The sequence below is a fragment of the Hyperolius riggenbachi genome, chromosome 9 (genome assembly GCF_040937935.1).
Source record: "Hyperolius riggenbachi isolate aHypRig1 chromosome 9, aHypRig1.pri, whole genome shotgun sequence".
Taxonomy (NCBI): domain Eukaryota; kingdom Metazoa; phylum Chordata; class Amphibia; order Anura; family Hyperoliidae; genus Hyperolius; species Hyperolius riggenbachi.
This window is the reverse complement of record NC_090654.1, coordinates 12194510-12211660: the sequence shown is the minus strand read 5'-3', so window position 1 is coordinate 12211660 and position 17151 is coordinate 12194510. Positions and strand designations below refer to the sequence as shown.

General features: G+C 44.1%; 1 protein-coding gene across 1 annotated transcript in view; it reads right to left on the bottom strand.

Moving 5' to 3' along the window:
- Nucleotides 1–5386: 5386 nt before the first annotated feature.
- Nucleotides 5387–17151, bottom strand: part of IL2RB (interleukin 2 receptor subunit beta) — a 57743-nt gene continuing 45978 nt past the window's right edge. Inside the window, exons 8-10 of the mRNA XM_068252919.1 lie at nucleotides 15879–15966; nucleotides 13066–13147; nucleotides 5387–7149 (exon numbers count right to left, since the gene is read on the bottom strand). Coding sequence (XP_068109020.1) covers nucleotides 6502–7149; nucleotides 13066–13147; nucleotides 15879–15966 — 818 coding nt within the window. The 3' untranslated portion in view covers nucleotides 5387–6501. The remainder of the gene's footprint in view (nucleotides 7150–13065; nucleotides 13148–15878; nucleotides 15967–17151) is intronic.

Here is a 17151-nt window from a genome sequence, read left to right as displayed (position 1 = left end):
CTTTTGGCATTTAACCCTCTGGGCGATACAATTATATCGCCCAGGAGGTGGCGCAGCACTATTTTTTTAAATTTTTTGTTTTTTAAATCATGTAGCGAGCCCAGGGCTCGCTACATGATAGCCGCAGCGCAGCGGCATCCTCCCACCCACTCCGATCGCCTTCGGCGATCAGAGTAAGCAGGAAATCCCGTTCAGAACGGGATTTCCTGCTGGGCTTCCCCGGTCGCCATGGCGACGGGGCGGGATGACGTCACCGACGTCTTGGACGTCGTGACGTCAGAGGGAGTCCCGATCCACCCCTCAGCGCTGCCTGGCCTGATTGGCCAGGCTGCGCAAGGGGTCGGGGAGGTGGGGGGCTGCGCGGCACGGCGAGCGGCGGCGGATCGGCGGCGAGCGGCGGCGATCGGAAGTTACACGCAGCTAGCAAAATGCTAGCTGCGTGTAACAAAAAAAAAAATTATGCAAATCGGCCCACCAGGGCCTGAGAAATCCTCCTGCGCGATATACCCCGAGCTCAGCTCGGGATTATCGCTCAGGAGGTTAATGCAAAAAAATCGGCAAGTGTGAATCGTGAATTTTCGTGATCGCGTTTAGTGCTTCTATAGCACTGAAACGCGATCGCCGGCAAATCACATGAAAATGGTGCAGGCTACAAATTTGCGTTTGGCGATTTGCGTTAATCCCCAGCGATTAACGCAAATCGCCCAAGTGAGAATGGGCCCGTAGGGTATTATTGCACTAGCGCTTTAAAAAGTACCAGCGTTTGAGCGGTTTGCCGAAATCGCCGGCAAAACACTCAAGTGTGAATGGGCCCAAAGAAAGCTTTCATATCGTATCAATAAAGTACCCTTTAAATTCCCAATAAAAGATAAGAAGAGCCCTTATTCAATCATATTTTCATCTTCTGTTTAACATAAATTTTTAAGGATACCCGAGGTGACATGTGACATGATGAGATAGACATGTGTTTGTACCGGCTCAGACTATAGCATAGCCCTCAATGATAAGTAATTACAGCCATAAAACACTTTCCTGTCAGTTAATGGCTTCTGAGAGCAGGAAAGAGATAAAAAAGGGTCAATAATTCATAGATTTGAGCTCTTTCATACTTCAGGCTGCTTTCACAGTGGGACGTTACAGGCGCACGTTAGAGCAGCCTGTAACGCAGCCCACAGCACAGTAATGAAAAATCAATGGGCTGTTAACAGTGCCCACGTTGCGTTACACTGTAACGCTGCACGTTCTGGGAAAGTGCAGCATGCTGTGCGTTATATGCGGTTTTAGTCACATTAGACTGTTTGCACATGCTCAGTGCAGGAGAGGAGGAGGGGAGAGTCCGCTATTGTCCCTAGCCACATGGCTAATTAATATTCACTGCACTGTGTGACGTGCAGTGTTTACTTCCTGGAGCGGCTGCTTTGTGCGGCGATTGGCTGGCGGGACCACGTGATGCGGAGTGTTACGATCACGTGGTCTCCAGTCTTTGGACGCATGTGTCGTTTTCGTCCGATAGTATGCATCAAAAAGTACGCATCACAGACGCATCAAGAGACTCTATACAACGTCCAACTTCAAAGCTCACATGCGTTGCGTTAGGGCACGTTATGGGACCTTAACGTCGCATCTAACTCAACGTCTTAGTGTGAAAGAGCCCTCAATGAAGGTGTCATTAAAGCTCTCTTTCTCCTCTTTCCAATGATATATAAACCGCCGCCCTACGCCTTTTAGTTTTCTTTATTTTCGCGATTGAAATCTCGGCTGCGGCAATTTCAATCGCGAAAATAGCGAAAACTAAAAGGCGTAGGGCGGCGGTTTATATATCATTGGAAAGAGGAGAAAGAGAGCTTTAAAATGATATGCATCTTCCCATAGTTTCTGCACTGCTCGGAGTCCCTTTAAAAACTAGATTTAAATATAAAATAAAACTGTGGGATATATACAAAGTTATTTCTATAAGAAGCAGTATGGATACAATTATTGTTCTCATTAGTTTATTTTCACCTTGGATGTCCTTTAAGCACTGCAATGAAAATGTAGGTAAAAAATAAAAAATAAGGTAAAAAGGTAAAAAGATACTGTGCTCAGGCTAGGGAAGTGTGCACAGATTTTACAAATATAGACTTTTGCATCAGAATTGAGCAGTTTCGAGTTGAAAGTCAGTATTCAGAATTCACAGAATTCCAACTGGTAAATTCAGAAACAATTTCCATAAAAAAAATACTCAAAGCGAAATTCTGAGGGCCCTTTCACACCAGAGGACTTTTTTGGCGTTTTAACGCCACAGCCGAAGTTGGCGTTTTCCAAGGTAAAATGAAAGTCCATAGACTTTCATTTTACCTTTCACATCTAACTCGGCGTTTTGGAGTGTTACGTTTTAACGCTCCCAGGAGCTTTTTTAGGGCTGACCGCGGCGTTTCTCTTTACAATTTGTAGTAATGTGTTGGCGTTAAACGCCTTGAAAACGCCTTGAAAACGCCTGCAGCCAAAACGCAGCGTTTTAGCCTTTTTACCACTGCCTGTAGTGTGAAAGAGCCCTAAGCAAAAATGCAAAAAGTATAAACAAAACCATAATCTGTTGTGAACCTATTTGTGAACTTGGAATCCAGGAAATTTGGAATTCATGTGAAATTCTGTGTGCAATTTTTTGAATTTCATCAGATTCTGAATTTGGCCATTCTGACCAGTCTAATAATTCTACATTAATAGTAAACAGACTCACAGAAACAAGATTGGTGAAAAGTAATCCTCTATAACGAAACCCCTGTGTCCCTGCGTGTGCTGTCCCTGTGTAGCTGGGCCCGTGCTTTTTGCTACTGCGCATGTGCGCAGCACGGACCCTGCCTCAGAGACACGAGGACAGGGACGGGGAGCCGGGCAGGCGTGTGAGCAGGCGGATGGGTGAACGGCAGGTGTACGCACGCACGTGTGCGGATAGTGCGCGCGCATGTGCAGCAACATGCGGCGGAGAGAAACAGACCCTAGAGCCCGTTTTTAAACGGGCTTGGGTCTGCTAGTCCAAATATTATAAATGGGAAAGTTCGGATGTTTGTTACTCGATCACGCAAATATGGCTGAACGGATTTGAATGAAATTTGGCACACACATAGTACATTACCTGGAATAAAGTATAGGATACTTTTTATTCCCATAATCAAAAAGTGGGCGGAGACAAATACAAATTTCACTGGAAAATGTAAACTGCAGCAATTCTTACACTGTTAATGGTAGGGTTCTCAAACTTTCCACAGTTGGTCGCTGGATCCAGGCTGGGTAATGTATTTAGCGGCGATCTGGGGGATCAAAAGTAATCTGAGGATGCCGGCCACCACTACTAGCTAGCCTAGTGCTAGCTGAAGCTATTACAGCTATCCGATCGCTTAAAATTATAATGGGAGACTGTCGGCAGCAAACCCTCCGGCGTGCGTAACGCCCAGGAGGTTAAACGGGCTTGGGTCTACTAGTGTAACATAAAAGACATTTCATCACTGACAAAGCTTAGGAATTTGAAAGCTATATTAAAGTGGTATAAAACCCAGCATTTCTTCTTCTGCTCTAAAAGATTCTTTACAGCATATACTGCCACAATTTTTTTTTTTTTTTTTTAGCAGAACAGCATTCAAAGGGTTAAAACACTTACTTTTTCAATAGCAAGCGCCCTGCAGGGAGATCTGCATCCAAATTGGCGTTTTTATTATCTTGTGTTTACTTCATTGTAGCAGGGAGGAATGTAAACATTCCCTGACTGTGCAGAAACTCCTTGTAATGTTCCAGAACTGATACTGCTCAGAAATCATTACAATATAAATACACCAGTTATGAGTAAAATGCAATGGCAGCTTTCAGAGCAAATAAAACTGTACTTTGGGAACTCGTCATTTCTATATAAATAATACTTATGCACATAAGCAAAAATGATAACTGTATGGGATATAAAAAGTAGGAAAACACATTTTTATTTAATACAGCATGTCAGAGTTTAACCCTCCTGGTGGTTTATGAAAATCCGCCAGGGGGTAGCAAAGCCATTTTTTTTTCCTTTTTTTCATGTAGCGAGACCTTGTCCCCCAGCCCCTCCGATCAGAGATTAGGAGATCTAGTTCAAAGAACGGGATCTCCTGGAGGGCTTCCCCCATCGCCATGGCGACGGGCGGGATGACGTCACCGACGTCGTGCCGTCAAAGGGGACTCCGAACCACCCCACAGCGCTGCCTGGCACTGATTGGCCAGGCAGCACACGGGGTCTTGGGGGGGGGGGGGGCGGCTGCGGCGCGACGGTTAGCGGCGAATCGGGGGGTAGCGGCGGCGATCGGATTGCACAGTGCTAGCTGCGTGTAGCAAAAAAAATGTATGCAAATCGGCCCAGCTGGGCATGAGCGGTGCCTTCCGGTGGCATAGCCCGAGGTCAGCTCGGGCTTACCGCCAGGAAGGTTAATACCGTTTTAAGACGGCATCTGCTTTTGGAAACAAAAAGCTCCTGGCCAGGATGCTGACACTCTACACTGTTGGCTTTCCCATTCATGTAGAATTGGTACAGGAGCTAACGATAGTTACATGTGTTAACACTCAAATGCACTTGTTTAAACAAACTACAGATCATATAAATATATATATATATATATATTACTTGTAATGTACAGAAATACATATTAAAATGATATGAATGAAAATAGCTCAGCTGGATGTCGCAATAGTGACTAGGGAAGGTAATTCAGATGCAAATAATTCTGAGCTGATGCATCATTATGCAAATTTTGTATGAAAAATTATGCAGCTTAGAAATGGACCAATCAAATCCTGCAAAGGTGGAATTTGATTAGTGCATTTTCAAGCTGTACAAATTTCCATACAAAACATGTATAAACCTGCATCAACACAGAATTCTTTGCATCTCACTCACCATCCCTACTAGTGTGACACAGCTACACATCAGGCTTTATTCTTACAGCAGATGTGTTATTTGCTATATACATACAAGATTTCTGTGTACACAGTCAGCTATCTATATCTGATTTTTAAAATAAGGTGACTGCTTTATTGCAGCGGCACAAGTAACTTTTTTTTTTGTGGTTATTATTTCATTTTTGTGGACTAAGCACTGCTATTCCTGTATAAACAAGTTATTTGTGATGAATATCGAAGTCATTGGGAACTGGTAAAAACAAATGAAGCAGAAACTGTACCTCCTTAAGGAGAGGGAAGGCTCTGGGTCCTATAGAGCAGTGTTTCTCAACATTCTATTGGTATGCACCCCTTTTAAAACCCTGTAGTCACCAAGATCCTCCTAGCATAGTAAACATTATCACAAGTACCCCTTGAGAAATATATATTTAATCATAGTACATGATAATTAGTTCTAAACAATTTCCAAGCATTCACAATTGCTGTTAATTAGCTAAAATATTACTTTGGTGTTTAAATAAGATGTATCATTTTCTAAAACTCTACATTTATTATTGTTGGTTAAGTATATCAAGCCCGAATACCCCCCAGAACCATCAGAAGTACCCCCTGGGGTACACGTACCCCAAGTTGAGAACCTAGGCTATAGAGCCTTCCCGCTCCTCTCCCGGTCCCCGTTCCAGCACTGGCTCTCCGATAGCAATATTCAACCAAATTTGGTTGAATACTGCTCTCTCTCTGACACAGAAGAAGGCTTCAAAAGTCTTTGGGAGCTTAAGACGGGCCGCTCCATACAGCGCACGTGCAAAAGCCCTCTCTTGCGTACTCGCGTGTGCACAGTATGGAGTAGCCCGTCTACAGGAGGATGAAGCTCTTGAAGTCTTTCGAAGTCCCCTGGCCTGTAGTGGGGGATTTAAACGGGAGCCAGCGCTTGACAGAGGGGACCAGGAGAGGAGAGGGAATGTTCTATAGGACCAAGAGCCTTCCATCCCCTTAAGTATCTGCTTAATTTTTATTTTGTTTTACCGATTCCCAATTACTTCAGCTGAGCAATAGAACATTTTGTTATATTTTTTTCTCCAAATTAAAATAGAAATTTATTAGAAGTCGGAGTCAGTTCCCAAAAATTGCCACAACTCCGACTCAACAGCCCTGGCTTAATCGGTAGAGCAAGACCTAAAAGGCTGACTGAAAAACCTCCTGCTGTTCTCCGCTGTCACCGGCCACAATGGCTGTCTGCTTTTTTTTTTCTTAGCTTAATGCACCTTTTTTCCTGAAATGTTCAGAAATATCAGTGAGGCTGACCGATTTTTAAACAGGAGTAATCTATTGTTTCCACCATTCTCCAGCGTATCCCGTATATGTGGTCTCCAAGTTGCTACCTGTTCCACCTGTCACATGTCTAACAATAAATTAAAGGAGTTTCGTCGATTGGTGAGCTCTCCTCTTCTCAATGCAAGAGTCCTCTGTCGCCTCCAATAGTCAAAACCACTCTTGTACCAACTTCACTCTCCAAGACACTTAGTGACCAACCTTCTCTGGTTGTGCCAACACTAAGTCCACGACCCGTTATATGTCTCTTCATGATAATGTTGTAGACAATCACTTCCAATGGACAGCATGTTTTTGATACAGTTCCGTCAAGGAGAGGTAATCTCGAGTATTATTGTTATTGGTTTCATTTGAAGGAGGTTGAATATTCTGAGAATGTAATTGTATTGTAGAGGAGGAATCGGGTGGTTCAACTGAAGCTTCATCCATTTCTTTTCCTTCTTTTTCAACTATTTTCTCCATTACTGGTGGGGCTATAAGATATTCATCAGGATCCACAATCTTGCCCATGGATTCCTCAAAAACGAAAGGCATCGCCAAGTTTCTTAGAGGAGAATCCAGCTCAAAACACCTATTTTGGAACCCAAGGCCTGGAATAGACAGTGGGGCGCATAGGTAGTCCGCTTGGAAGAGTGGCATGTCCTCAGTTGGAGACGGCAAAGACTGGTTGGCTATCATGGTTGTGAAGTCCTGCTGGCCGATGCAATCATAGTTCAGGTACAAATGGGAGAAGTAACTTTTATTGGAGAAGCTGGATTCGGAATGTTTACTCTTTTCACTCTGAGCATCTTGTATTGGCTCAGGCAGAGGCTTCTGATGATGTCCTTCTTTATTCCAGTTAACATCCAGTGGAGAGATGACTGGGGGGGTTGCATCCAAAGAGAAGGAAGAAAAGGAGAAAGGGGAAGATATCCAATTCTGTGAAGAAAGAAAGCGGTAGTATGATTATGTATGGTCCATATAACAGAGGATGCCTTTACTTTGCAGAAGAACATAGTTTGCAGATGGTGACAGTCCCACATTTGTAAGATTATTGGCATGAAATAAGTGAATTTTACAATGCTTGTCATTCCAGAAAAACTTACTTAAAGAGACACTGAAGTCTCTTTTTTTACCTTCATTTATTATCCAGTCAACATCAGCATTAAATCCTAAGCAGATTTGCTGCATCCCTGCGGCAAAACGAGTGATTTATGGCTTAGAAATAGACCTGCAAAGTTCCTGAGCTCGCAGATCTTCCTTCCTGGTAAAGGCAGAGCTGTATGCCATTTCTCTGCCTCCTCTCCAGTCAATCTCCGCCTCTCCCGCCCCTCTCAGTCTACTTTTACTGAGAGGGGCGGGGAGAGGCGGAGATCCGCAGAGATTGAATGGATAGGAGGCAGAGCTACAGCGCAAAGCTCTGCCTCCCCTGGGCAGCACAATCTGTGACCTGCAAAGTCTTGGAACTTTGCAGGTCTATTCTAAGCCATAAATCACTTGTTTTTCTGGGGGATGTTGGAAATCTGTTTAGGATTTAATGCTGATGCTGACTGGATAAGAAATTAAGGTAAAAAAAAAAGAGACTTCAGTGCATCTTTAACCCATTCGCGTTCTGTCGTTTTCACTTGAGAAATGTTCACCTCCCATTCATTAGCCTATAACTTTATCACTACTTATCACAATGAACTGATCTATATCTTGTTTTTTCCGCCACCAATTAGGCTTTCTTTGGGGGGTACATTTTGCTAAGAGCCACTTTGCTGTAAATGCATTTTAACAGGAAGGAAAAAACAGAAAAAAATCATTATTTCTCAGTTTTCAGCCATTATAGTTTTAAAATAATACATGCCTCCATAATTACAACTCACGTATTGTATTTGCCCATATGTCCCGGTTATTACACCGTTAAAATGATGTCCCTATCACAATGTAAGGCGACAATATTTTATTTTAAAATAAAGGTGCATTTTTTCCGTTTTGCATCTATCACTATTTACAGGTTTAAAATAAAAAAAAAAAAAAAAAATAGAAATATTTCATCTTTACATTGATATTTAAAAAGTTTAGACCCTTAGGTAAATATTTACATTTTTTTTTATTGTAATGTTTTTTGTTTTTTATATTAAACATTTTATTTGGGTAGTTTTGGGAGGGTGGGATGTAAACAATAGATTTATAATGTAAATGTGTGTTTGAGTTTTTTTTTTTTTAGTTGTAATTTTACTTTTTGGCCACAAGATTGCGGCCATGAGTTTGTTTACAGGACGTCACTCTAAGCGTAACATACGCTTAGAGAGACGCATGGGGGACGCTACAGCCAGAAAAAGCGCAGCTTTCCGAGAGAAGCTGTCGCTTTTTCAGCGGTGGAGAGGAATCAGTGATCGGGCACCATAGCCCGATTCACTGATTGCCTGGCTAACGAGCCGCGTCCGGGAGCGCGCACGATCGGCCGCGGGAGCGCGCATGGTTCCTGGACGTAGTTTCTACGTCCAGGAACCAAAATAGGTTAAGGTATACTGGCCACTTAGGATAATAGCTGATTTTTAAAGACGACATAGGTGGTGAGAGTATAGGCATGGCTGAATCATCAAGGGGTCTTTTTAAAATGTTTAATTAAAGCAGACATCGTTAAAGGCTCCAGGACAGTCAGGGCCATATCCTATTCCAGGTGATAAGTAGCTTGCAGATGCGCGAGGATTACCGGCAAATCCTATTGCTGGTTTCCTTCGTTCAATGGCCGATCATTAGGAAGCATTACTCAGGTGAAAGCCTGAGCGATGCTCCCATTTAATAGCTGATGTCCTTCAGCACCCCGGCACTGCTGCCTCCCTCCTTAGAGGTGTACGCGCATCCGCAGAACATCCACCGCCATCTTCTACCACTGCAACTGGGGGTCTCCCTTAATAAAGAGACCCACAGAGCTCCCCCGTCAGGCTGCCACATATCACCAGAGGCCCCCACACAGCTGCACCATCACCCCTGACTAATTATCCTACCCCCGCTAAACATCTGCCGCCACTCGCCGCAATGGCGCTGTAAGTACAGAACAGTGTATCTCTCACTGTAATTACTGTCTATCGGAGCCCTGGAAAAACATCTTTGATGCTCCTGTCGGGGCTCCCCACTGGCTGGACCAATCGGTAAATCAGATTTCCATAATTACTGAGTTCTGATTTTCCAATCGGAAACCCTATTTACAATCACAAAATGGCTCCCTGTTGTGCCCCTGCACTCTAGTTCCTTCCGTTTTTTGTTGCCCCCCTCCACTTCTAGTTTACTTGCCCCAACTATAGGTCTGCTGCCCTATGATGGTCTATTCTGTTTCCTCCAGGGACTGGGAAGCTGTAGCATGGTGTTATTCATCTCTTCCCATACCTGCTTGCTTTGACTGCAGTGCCCCTAAATCATCTCCAATTAGCCCTATTATTAGGGTCACATGACTGTGCCCAGAGGCATATCTATGGAAAACAGTGCCTATGGCTAACACTGAAATTCTCCCCAGGGATGGGGTCTGATGATGGGCGGGTGCACCATCCCAAACAATTAAAGGTGCAGTCGTTTGTAGAATTGGTTGTGTCCTAGTTGACATGAAGCATGGCCTGTAGGTCTGAACTATGGCAATAGGCCAGACTTTACAAATCTCCCAAACAACAATCAGGCAGCTTGTCTCCCCAAAAATGTAACCAGGCAGCAGAACGTCCCCTAGATAAAAACTATACTCTATATGGAGAACACCAGGGATACTATGGTGCAGTGCCCCCAGTACCAAGCTCCCATGGCACATGCCATACCTGCACCTCTGTAGATACGCCTCTGATTGGGCCTCAGTGAACGTGGTGGAGAAGGCTGGTGTGGAGAGCCTAGTAACATTTCAAATCCACCAAGAAAAAGCAGGCATGTGATAAACATGATGCCAGTATAGTCCTGCATGCCAATCTCTGTACAAGGGAAGAAGAGACTGGCCATCAGGGAGGTCATCCTTGAGTAATCTTAAAGGACTTATAAGGTGAAAAGTAAAAAAAAAGTTCGGTACCTGTGTCTATTTTGAATCCATGGAGGACGTCATCCACGCCCTCCAGTTACTTCCACCGGCTCCCCGCTCTGTTACCAACCCTGGTCAGCTCCCGGCCCGCGGCCCAGGTCAGGCTCTCATTCCTCAAGTAAAATGGCCGCTGGAGCTTGCCGTGGCTGCGCAGTCAGCATAGACGCGAGTGCGGATGCGCAGCTCTAGGGCCTCCCACCCCATCCACACACAGTAGACAGCCTGTAGCGAGGACGCGGCAGGAGGATTCCTAGAGCTCGGCAGCCGCACCCGCGTCTATGCTGACTGTGCAGCCGCGGCATAGCCACATGGGGTCGGGAGCCGACCGGGGTCGGTAACAGAGCGGAGACCCAGCGGAAGTAAACAGAGGGCACGGAGGGCGTCCTCTGTGGATTCAAAATACACACAGGTACTGAACTTTTTTTTTTTACTTTTCACCTCTTAAGTCCTTTAACCATCCTGGCGTTCTAATAAGATCGCCAGGGCGGCTGCGGGAGGGTTTTTTTTTTAATAAAAAAAAAAACTATTTCATGCAGCCAACTGAAAGTTGGCTGCATGAAAGCCCACTAGAGGGCGCTCCGGAGGCGATCTTCTGATCGCCTCCGGCGGCCAGAAATAACACGGAAGGCCGCAATGAGCTGCCTTCCGTGTTTTGCTTACCTCGTCGCCATGGCGACGAGCGGAGTGACGTCATGGACGTCAGCCGACGTCCTGACGTCAGCCGCCTCCGATCCAGCCCTTAGCGCTGGCCGGAACTTTTTGTTCCGGCTACGCTGGGCTCAGGCGGCTGGGGGGACCCTCTTTTGCCGCTGCATGCGGCGGATCGCCGCACTGCAGCGGCGATCAGGCAGCACACGCGGCTGGCAAAGTGCCGGCTGCGTGTGCTGCTTTTTATTTGATGAAAATCGGCCCAGCAGGGCCTGAGCGGCAGGCTCCGGCGGTACTGGACGAGCTGAGCTCGTCCAGACCGCTCAGCTGGTTAAGATCGCTATGGGACAGGAGCATGAGTATGCGAAGACGTGCACCTTGTGCTCATTAAAACGCTAATTAAAGAGATTCTGAAGCGAGAATAAATCTCGCTTCAGAGCTCAAAGTTAGCAGGGGCACGTGTGCCCCTGCTAAACCGCCGCTATCGCGCCGCACAAAGGGGGTCCCTTCACCCCCAAACCCACCCCAGCACGACTTGGTCGTGCATTTGGTCGCTCCTGGAGGCAGGGCTAATGGCTGCAGCCCTGCCTCCAGTCGCGTCTACCAGCGGCGCATCGCCGCCTCTCCCCCGCCCCTCTCAGTGAAGGAAGACTGAGAGGGGCGGGGGAGAGGCGGAGATACGCGCTGACAGACGCGCGTGGGGCAGGGCTGCAGCGGTTAGCCCTGCCCCAATGCGGAAGCGCTCCCCCGCATTACGGAGGGGATTTGGGGGGACAGGGACCCTCGTGCAGCCGCGGGATAGCAGCGTTTTAGCAGGGGCACAAATGCCCCTGCTATTTAGGAGGTCTGAAGCGATATTTATTCTCGCTTCAGACTCTCTTTAAAGGAAACACAAGGTGAAAATAAACTAATGAGATAAACACATGTATCTATCCTCCTTCTCCTAAACATGACTTTTTGAGACACCCCACTCTTGGGAACTTCCAAAGGATCCCCAAATACTACCATGGCTCTATTCCACCTAGCAGGTCAAAGAAGTTTGGCGGGGAACGGCGCAGGAATTACAGGCAGCGCAGAGGACCAAGGAGGCTCTATAGTACTCAGAGCCTCTCCCCTTATCAGGTAAGTATTAGATCTGACATAAGTTTCCTCAATTCAGGTTCACTTTAAAGTGAAAATAAACTGATGAGAAACTATTTTACTTACCCTCCTACTCCTAAAAATGAGGGTTTTTTTTAGACATTCCATCGTTTTATTTTATATTTAAAGAGACACTGAAGCGGGGAAAAAAAAATATGATGTAATGAATTGGTTGTGTAGTACGGATAATTACTAGAGCATTAGTAGCAAAGAAAATATTCTCATATTTTTATTTTCAGTTATATAGTGTTTTTTTATAATATTGCATCATTCTCTAATATTTGCACTTTACACACTACTCAGCATTCTAAATGATAATTTACAGAGCAGCTCAATGAAATTTTAAACTCTTCTCTGCAGAAGAAAAAAACAATATAGTGATTGACAGTTGAGATAACAAGCTTCAGAAGACAGAGCTCTCTGCGACTTTAAAGTGTTCAGCTCAATGGCTCTTTTGCATACATAACAGCTGGAGTCTCTTAACTCTTCCTGTACTGGAAACAATATTAGACTTATGTCTCTGCTCCTAATGCTTTATTTCTTAGCTGTACTACACATACAAATCATTATATCATATTTTTTTTTTCGCTTCAGTGTCTCTTTAAACATTTACAAAGTAGAATTAATGTTTTGATGTCTCTGCTCAGTGGCAGCCTATTAAGTGTCCCTGAATGGAAGTACATGAACCTGACCTTTTTTTATCTCCCAGCTTTCAGAAGTTGTATTCTGCCAGGAAAACTTTTATGGCTGTCATTTTCTTATCAGTGATGGTTACTATATTCCCGACAAAGTACTGACAAGACAGAAGCTGTCACTTCCATGCCTAGAAATTAACTCTTTCAGACAGTATAATAAAACTCACATTCAACTTAAAAAGACTGTAAATAACCAAATGTTTTGAAGGAAATTGTTTGATTTTGCATAGATGTGATTGCGTCGTTTCATCGTACAATCATATCTTAGCATGTGTTGCCAGCATGAGTTGTGGTCTTTTTGTAGCTCTAGACAAACTCATTTAGCAGTACCTGAAAATTCCCTTTGTGAGTTGTAATTAAAGGGTTGAAGAATTGAGACGGATCTGGTACGCCAATCCAAATGTTCTTAACTCTGCAGTAAAGAGATGTAGTATTCGTTAGTTATTTGAACACCAATAATAATTCATAAATACTTTCATAAGGACTAATTGAAGTGATTGTGAGCTCCTTCGAGGACAGTCAGTGACATGACTATGTACTCTGTAAAGTGCTGCAGAAGATATCAGTGCTATATACAGTGGCTTGCAAAAGTATTCAGCCCCCTTGACGCTTTCCACATTTTGTCACATTACTGCCACAAACATGCATCAATTTTATTGGAATTCCACATGACAGACCAATACAAAGTGGTGTACACGTGAGAAGTGGAACGAAAATCATACATGATTCCAAACATTTTTTACAGATAAATAACTGCAAAGTGGGGTGTGCGTAATTATTCAGCCCCCTGAGTCAGTACTTTGTAGAACCACCTTTTGCTGCAATTACAGCTGCCAGTCTTTAGGGTATGTCTCTACCAGCTTTGCACATCTAGAGACTGAAATCCTTGCCCATTCTTCTTTGCAAAACAGCTCCAGCTCAGTCAGATTAGATGGACAGCGTTGTGAACAGCAGTTTTCAGATCTTGCCACAGATTCTCGATTGGATTTAGATCTGGACTTTGGCTGGGCCATTCTAACACATAGATATGTTTTGTTTTAAACCATTCCATTGTTGCCCTGGCTTTATGTTTAGGGTCGTTGTCCTGCTGAAAGGTGAACCTCCGACCCAGTCTCAAGTCTTTTGCAGACTCCCAAGAGGTTTTCTTCTAAGTTTGCCCTGTATTTGGCTCCATCCTTCTTCCCATCAACTCTGACCAGCTGCCCTGTCCCTGCTGAAGAGATGCACCCCCAGAGCATGATGCTGCCACCAGCATATTTGACAGTGGGGATGGTGTGTTCAGAGTGATGTGTAGTGTTAGTTTTCCATCACACATCATTTTGCATTTTGGCCAAAAAGTTCTGTTTTGTCCTCATCTGACCAGAGCACCTTCTTCCACATGTTTGCTGTGTCCCCCACATGTCTTGTGGCAAACTGCAAACGGGACTTCTTATGCTTTTCTGTTAACAATGCCTTTCTTCTTGTCATTCTTCCATAAAGGCCAACTTTGTGCAGTGCACGACTAATAGTTGTCCTATGGACAGAGTCTCCCACCTGAGCTGTAGATCTCTGCAGCTCGTCCAGAGTCATCATGGGCCTCCTGACTGCATTTCTGATCAGCGCTCTCCTTGTTCGGCCTGTGAGTTTAGGTGGACGGCCTTGTCTTGGTAGGCTTACAGTTGTGCCATACTCTTTCCATTTCTGAATGATTGCTTGAACAGTGCTCTGTGGGATGTTCAAGGCTTTGGAAATCTTTTGGTAGCCTAAGCCTGCTTTAAATTTCTCAATAACTTGATCCCTGACCTGTCTGGTGTGTTCTTTGGACTTCATGGTGTTCTTGCTCCCAATATTCTCTTAGACAACCTCTGAGGCCGTCACAGAGCAGCTGTATTTGTACTGACATTAGATTACACACAGGTGCACTCTATTTAGTCATTAGCACTCATCAGGCAATGTCTATGGGCAACTGACTGCACTTAGCTCAAAGGGGGCTGAATAATTACGCACATCCCACTTTGCAGTTATTGATTTGTAAAAAATGTTTGGAATCATGTATGATTTTCGTTCCACTTCTCACGTATACACCACTTTGTATTGGTCTTTCATGTGGAATTCCAATAAAATTGATTCACGTTTGTGGCAGTAATATGACAAAATGTGGAAAACTTCAAGGGGGCCGAATACTTTTGCAAGCCACTGTAAATACATAATAATAATAATAATAATAATAATAATAATAATATGGGAGGACATTAGACTATGACTATGGTAGGATTAGAGTGTGAGCTCCTCTGAGGACAGTCAGTGACATGACTATGTACTCTGTAACGTGCTGCAGAAGATGTCGGTGCTATATAAATACATACTACTACTACTACTACTACTACTACTACTACTACTACTACTAATAATAATAATAATAATAATAATAATAATATGGTAGGACATTAGACTATGACTATGGTAGGATTAGAGTGTGAGCTCCTCTGAGGACAGTCAGTGACATGACTATGTACTCTGTAATGTGCTGCAGGAGATGTCAGTGCTATATAAATACATAATAATAATATGGTAGGACATTAGACTATGACTATGGTAGGATTAGAGTGTGAGCTCCTCTGAGGACAGTCAGTGACATGACTATGTACTCTGTAATGTGCTGCAGAAGATGTCAGTGCTATATAAATACATAATAATAATATGGTAGGACATTAGACTATGACTATGGTAGGATTAGAGTGTGAGCTCCTCTGAGGACAGTCAGTGACATGACTATGTACGCTGTAAAATGCTGCAACAGATGTCAGTGGTATATAAATACATAATAATAATAAGTTACAGTTGGGACCATTACGTTCTATGTCTTTATATTCAGCCTAAACTCATGTACGTATTGACAAGGCTGTGTCTTCTACAGATGAACACTGATCTCTTTTTCAAGCCAGGCAATGTCAACATTGTGTGTTGTTACCTTGATAAAGGGGACCCCCGGGGCCCCAAAACAAATCATTGGTCTATGGAATGGAATTGTTTCACGATTTTTTAATAAAAGTGGACTTGGACTACAGTGAGTGTGCGGACCTCTTGGATTTCTTGAGGCAATGTAAGAAAACTTATAAGCCTTGCACAAAGCTGAACAACCTTGGAAACAGTTAGTCACTCACCTCTTCTGGTTGAAGATTAGAGTTATTAAGGCAATTATGATCCCAATGATCAGCAATGGCATCCCGATCACCAGAACAAAGTCAGTGTCTAGAAAAAGGATTACAAATGAATGCAATATCGTTATCACCAAGATTCATGTTAATATTTCTACTATTAGTTATGTATTAACAATGGCTAATTTGCATATAATCAGCAGTGATGCATTGTGGGAGACATCTCAAGCTCACTCCAACCTGAATTATCGCAAATTCTTTCTGTTTTAAGAAAGCAAACTTTTGTTTTTATGTATTTTATAACAGAAAAGTGTTTAATGTATTCCTATTAGTAATTTATTTATAACATGTTTGGTCATTTTAACATTTCACAGAGATTTGCAGAGACTCTAATTGTAGGCAGCTGAGAAATGTATCAGTCAAATCCAGTAGCTGATGTTTTTGATTTCGCCTTAATCTGAGCTGCATAAAATTAACATAACATTTCCATCAACTTGAAATTATTATGGCCTCATTGACTATCTCTTGGGATAAGTCCACACTAGGCGCTTTCAAAAATCCGCATAACAATTTTCATAAATTAAGCAAAACATTTGCATTGTGTAAAAATACATGCAACATGTAATAAGTTTGTGGAAACACAGCATACACACATCCAATCTTGATTGTCCAATTCCATGTAGTATTAGGGCCAACAGATTTTGGGATTTATTCAATTCACAATTGTAATGAGATGGAAATGGGAGCTTAAAGAGAACCCGAGGTGGCATTGTATTACGTTAGTGGGGCACAGAGGCTGGTTGGACACACTAACACCAGCCTCTGTTGCCCCATCGTGTGTCTCAAAGACTCCCCCTGCTCGCCGCTATACTCCCCGCAGTGCTGGCGACACGCAGCGCGTCGCCAGCACAATGTTTACTCTAGCGCTGTCTGTCAGCGCCGCTCCCCCGCCTCCTCCGCATTGCCGCTACCTGCCCTCATCCCTTCCCTCCAATCAGCGGGAGGGAAGGGACGAGGGCGGGTAGCGGCGATGCGGAGGAGGCGGCGGAGCGGCGCTGACAGACAGCGCTAAGGTAAACATTGTGCTGGCGACAAGCTGCGTGTCGCCAGCACTGCGGGGGTATAGCGGCGAGCAGGGGGGTCTTTGAGACACACGATGGGGCAACAGAGGCTGGTGTTAGTGTGCCCAACCAGCCTCTGTGCCCCACTAACGTAATACAATGCCACCTCGGGTTCTCTTTAAGTGGTTAAAACCATGAAGACAAGTTGTGGGGAAGAA